We start from the raw sequence: 3,472 nt of genomic DNA on the forward strand, positions 1-3,472 counted from the left end.
ACCAAAATAAATAAATAACTGAAAATAAATATTTAAAAAAATAATTTAAAAAAATAAAGAGATGACTCCCTTTTCAGTGCATGTATCTTACTTGCAAGTGAAGAAACCAACAACAGCCTGTGCAGCTTATCAAAGAGCAAGCCATACTAGGAGGATCTGTCTCTAAACTTTCACAGAAGGAACCCTTCAATATAATAACACCTTGACCAGAACAAGGAGGAAAGACCTGGGGCTAGTTCAATGCTTTTGAAATGTCAGGTAGGGTGCTAATAGCCAAAGAATGTGGTCCATTCAATGTTTTTCATCTTTAGTCAGAAGAGGAGTCAGCAGTCACCAAAGATGTGCAAGCACATGCATCTAGTGGTTTATACACCTTTATATAAATATATACCTATGTTCACACACACACACACATAGATACACATGAACATGTATGTGTGCGTGTGTGTTTGCATGGAAACCTTCTAATGTAAAGTTACCCTGTTGATTAATTAGATCAACTAACATTCAAATTAAAGTGTACCTAATCCCTGAGCTGTCCCTGGTGTATAGAGTCCTGTCCCATGAAAGCTTTCGTACTGACGGCCTTGGGCAGTCTTGGGCTGACTCAGTGGATAGCAGATTTGCTCCTGGTGAATCAGCTGTAAACAGATAGAGGGAAAAAGTCTTTGTATTCACCCGAGAGACTGACCTTTAATTTCCTTTATTTTTATTCAGTTCTCCCTGACTTTAATACTGGTGTTCAAGATTGATTCATGTTTTAATATAAAGTCTTGTCCAAAAGAATTACTGGAGCTATTATAATACTTTAAAAACACTTACGCTGGTTGATGGTCACTTGTCACTATGCTGAATTACAACCTTGCTGGTAAACATACAGACTTGTTCCACCAAAAAAGATACAACACATGGAGTACCAGAACTTGGTAATAAGTACCTTGCTTTCTTTGCCCCCCACAAAATACTAATGAAATAAAACTTGGGAAATGAATTTTTTTGTTTTATATCTACTTCTGCAAATCATACTGTCAATGTGATAGTAACAAGAAATTACTAAATGCACCTTTAATTATCTGAAGTCATTTAACTACATACATGACACTTGAAGAACAGTCAACTCTTAAAACATATGGTAACCAAGAATTCCAACTTTAATATTTAAATGTTCCTAATAATTTAAAATGCTATAGGTTAAGTTAATCAAATGTTTAAAAGAGCATTAAACTACTTCCTGAAGAATAAACCAAGGCTAAAAGAATACAGAATCAGGATTGAAATTTTAAGTGTCAGGAGAGGCCCAGCCAGAGCTAAGCACCCATGAATATTCTGCTCTCCTCAGATCTTCTCAGCAGCTCATCTTTCCTTTGAAGAAGATATATTACAAAGAAGCTACTGAATTTCGATCTGCCTTTTATTGGACTTCAAGAAAATAAACAAATGTACACAACTATAGCCCAGTCAGTCACATCAATCAATGATAAACTCAAACAGTCAGCATATTGGAAAGACAAGACTGCCTCTAGGCCAGACTTAAGCTCTGCTTTTCTTAAGGGAAGGATGCTTCAAATGATGTGCTTTACATTGTAAGAGTGACCTCTAGCGCTTCCTTTTTTGCTGAACTTCGTTAGTTGGACGATGAATTACTTATGCGTTTTCTACAAAACTTTCTCTGTGTGTGTGTGGGAGGGGGTCTGTGTTGTTATTGTTTGTTTGTTGTAATGTTGGTCAAATGCTACTATTACAGCATTCCAAGATTTTGATTAGATGAAAATATGCACATTTTATTGACTCATGGGATTCTTACACCCCCAAATTAAAACAGAAGCTAAAACACAGTGCAGCATCTGAGTGAAGTTCTCTTCTTTCAGAGTGATAGATATACCACACCATTAAATGAGCTAATACTGAATGGAAGCACGGAATCACAGTGGCCCTTCAATGTAAATGAGCATTTGGCTTGTGCCAGTAAGGTCATTTATAATGTTCTTCCCACATCAGAGGGCTTTAGCGCACTCAAGGGATGTGCCATAGCAAATGCCTGGTTACTGGCTTATTTTGTCCCCCAAACCTAAACCTGCTTTAACTGTAGTGACATAAGTTCCTGATCAGGCCTCAGAGCCCTTTCTTGAAAAGCAGATGAGCTTTTCCTTTAAAGTCCAAGAAAGAGAGAAAAAGTTGTATTTGCTGAGCTTGTTGATCGTTCATCAGGGAGGGGGAAATTCTCCCATTTAGAGATTTTAGGCCAAATGTAACTTTTCAAACTTTTCCTTATCTCTAATAAAAAGTGGGTGAAGGGACCTCTTTCAAATTATTTTGGATGATACTTAAATTAGAAATAAGGTCTTAATAAATCTTCCCTGGGACCATTAACTCAGAATATTCAATCACAAATTTATAAAGTTAAAAATTCAAAAATAATACTTTTGAAAAAAGCACCTGAATGTATTTCTTTAAGCAAGATGTAGGAATCAAGCCCCCTCTTTCAGCAGTGTTCAAGTCTCATTCTGGTGGCAGTGAGGGCACAGTTCCTAATACTGAGGTTCACCTCTACCAATTCTGCCCCTGAATTCTGCAGTACATTTCAGTTATTATCCTGGCATCATTTTAAAGATGCAGCCAGCTATCAGTCTGCCAAATTGCAAACTTCAGAAATCTAAGCTAATGTAGCATAATGTAAAGTCTGCCAGTTGTTTCCCTGTTAGACATAATTCCAATAAAATTCAGTAAACCTAAAAAAGGGAAGAAACGAAGACATTCACAGGCTATTCCGTGATTAAGATGACGATTTAATGTTTTACTAGAACTTGAGTGTTCTCAATGAATACACAAAGAGGACAAGATTCTGCTCATAGACAAAAAGAGAAACGATACTTTGCATATTCTGAACTGACCAAGAGGAAAGACATGTGTAAACCCAGTCGTATTTGCAAGATTTTAAGGGGTGCTTCATTTATAGCAATGTGCTTTGCAGCAATTCCAGCTGCAAATAATAATCATAAAAAACAACAGAATTAAAGTTTTGCAGAGAGGCCCCCTTCAAGTTCTAAATCATTTGCTGTATACTTACAGGAATTCCCAGCTAAAACCCTGTTCCAGTTTGGAGTAGATAACAGAAGTAGCGTCTTGAGAATAGCTCCGGTGACAGGCCTCATGTTCACATTCACTGGGCTCCCCCAAAAGATCTTGAGTGGCTCTCCGAGGGCTCCAGTCCCGCTCTCAGTCTGTCTCCCAGCTCTGTCTGGATTTTCAGCACCTCTGGGTCTCTTGGTCTCTCTACCTCCTCCTCTTCCTTCTCTCTCTCCCTCTCTCTTTCTCACACACACACCAACACACACACCACAGCCCTGACTGCTCACTGAAAAGCGCTCAGCATCTTTCCGAACGAGCATCCACACAGCCGAGGCCACGCCCACTCCTCGCAGCCGTGGTCCCAGAAATTGGCAGCAGCAGCGTCCCTCCTCCAAATTCACAG

At 38.7% G+C, this 3,472-nt stretch overlaps 1 protein-coding gene across 7 annotated transcripts in view; it reads right to left on the reverse strand.

The window, feature by feature from the left end:
• Nucleotides 1-3,152, reverse strand: part of CNTNAP4 (contactin associated protein family member 4) — a gene marked incomplete at both ends in the record, with an annotated part of 267,275 nt that extends 264,123 nt beyond the window's left edge. For all 7 annotated transcript variants that reach the window (XM_079723325.1, XM_079723327.1, XM_079723328.1 and 4 more), the window contains one exon: nucleotides 3,068-3,152. In XM_079723325.1, coding sequence (XP_079579451.1) covers nucleotides 3,068-3,152 — 85 coding nt within the window. The remainder of the gene's footprint in view (nucleotides 1-3,067) is intronic.
• Nucleotides 3,153-3,472: the final 320 nt, after the last annotated feature.

The sequence above is a fragment of the Hyperoodon ampullatus genome (genome assembly GCF_949752795.1).
Source record: "Hyperoodon ampullatus genome assembly, chromosome: 18".
In the NCBI taxonomy this organism is placed as follows: Eukaryota; Metazoa; Chordata; class Mammalia; order Artiodactyla; family Ziphiidae; genus Hyperoodon; species Hyperoodon ampullatus.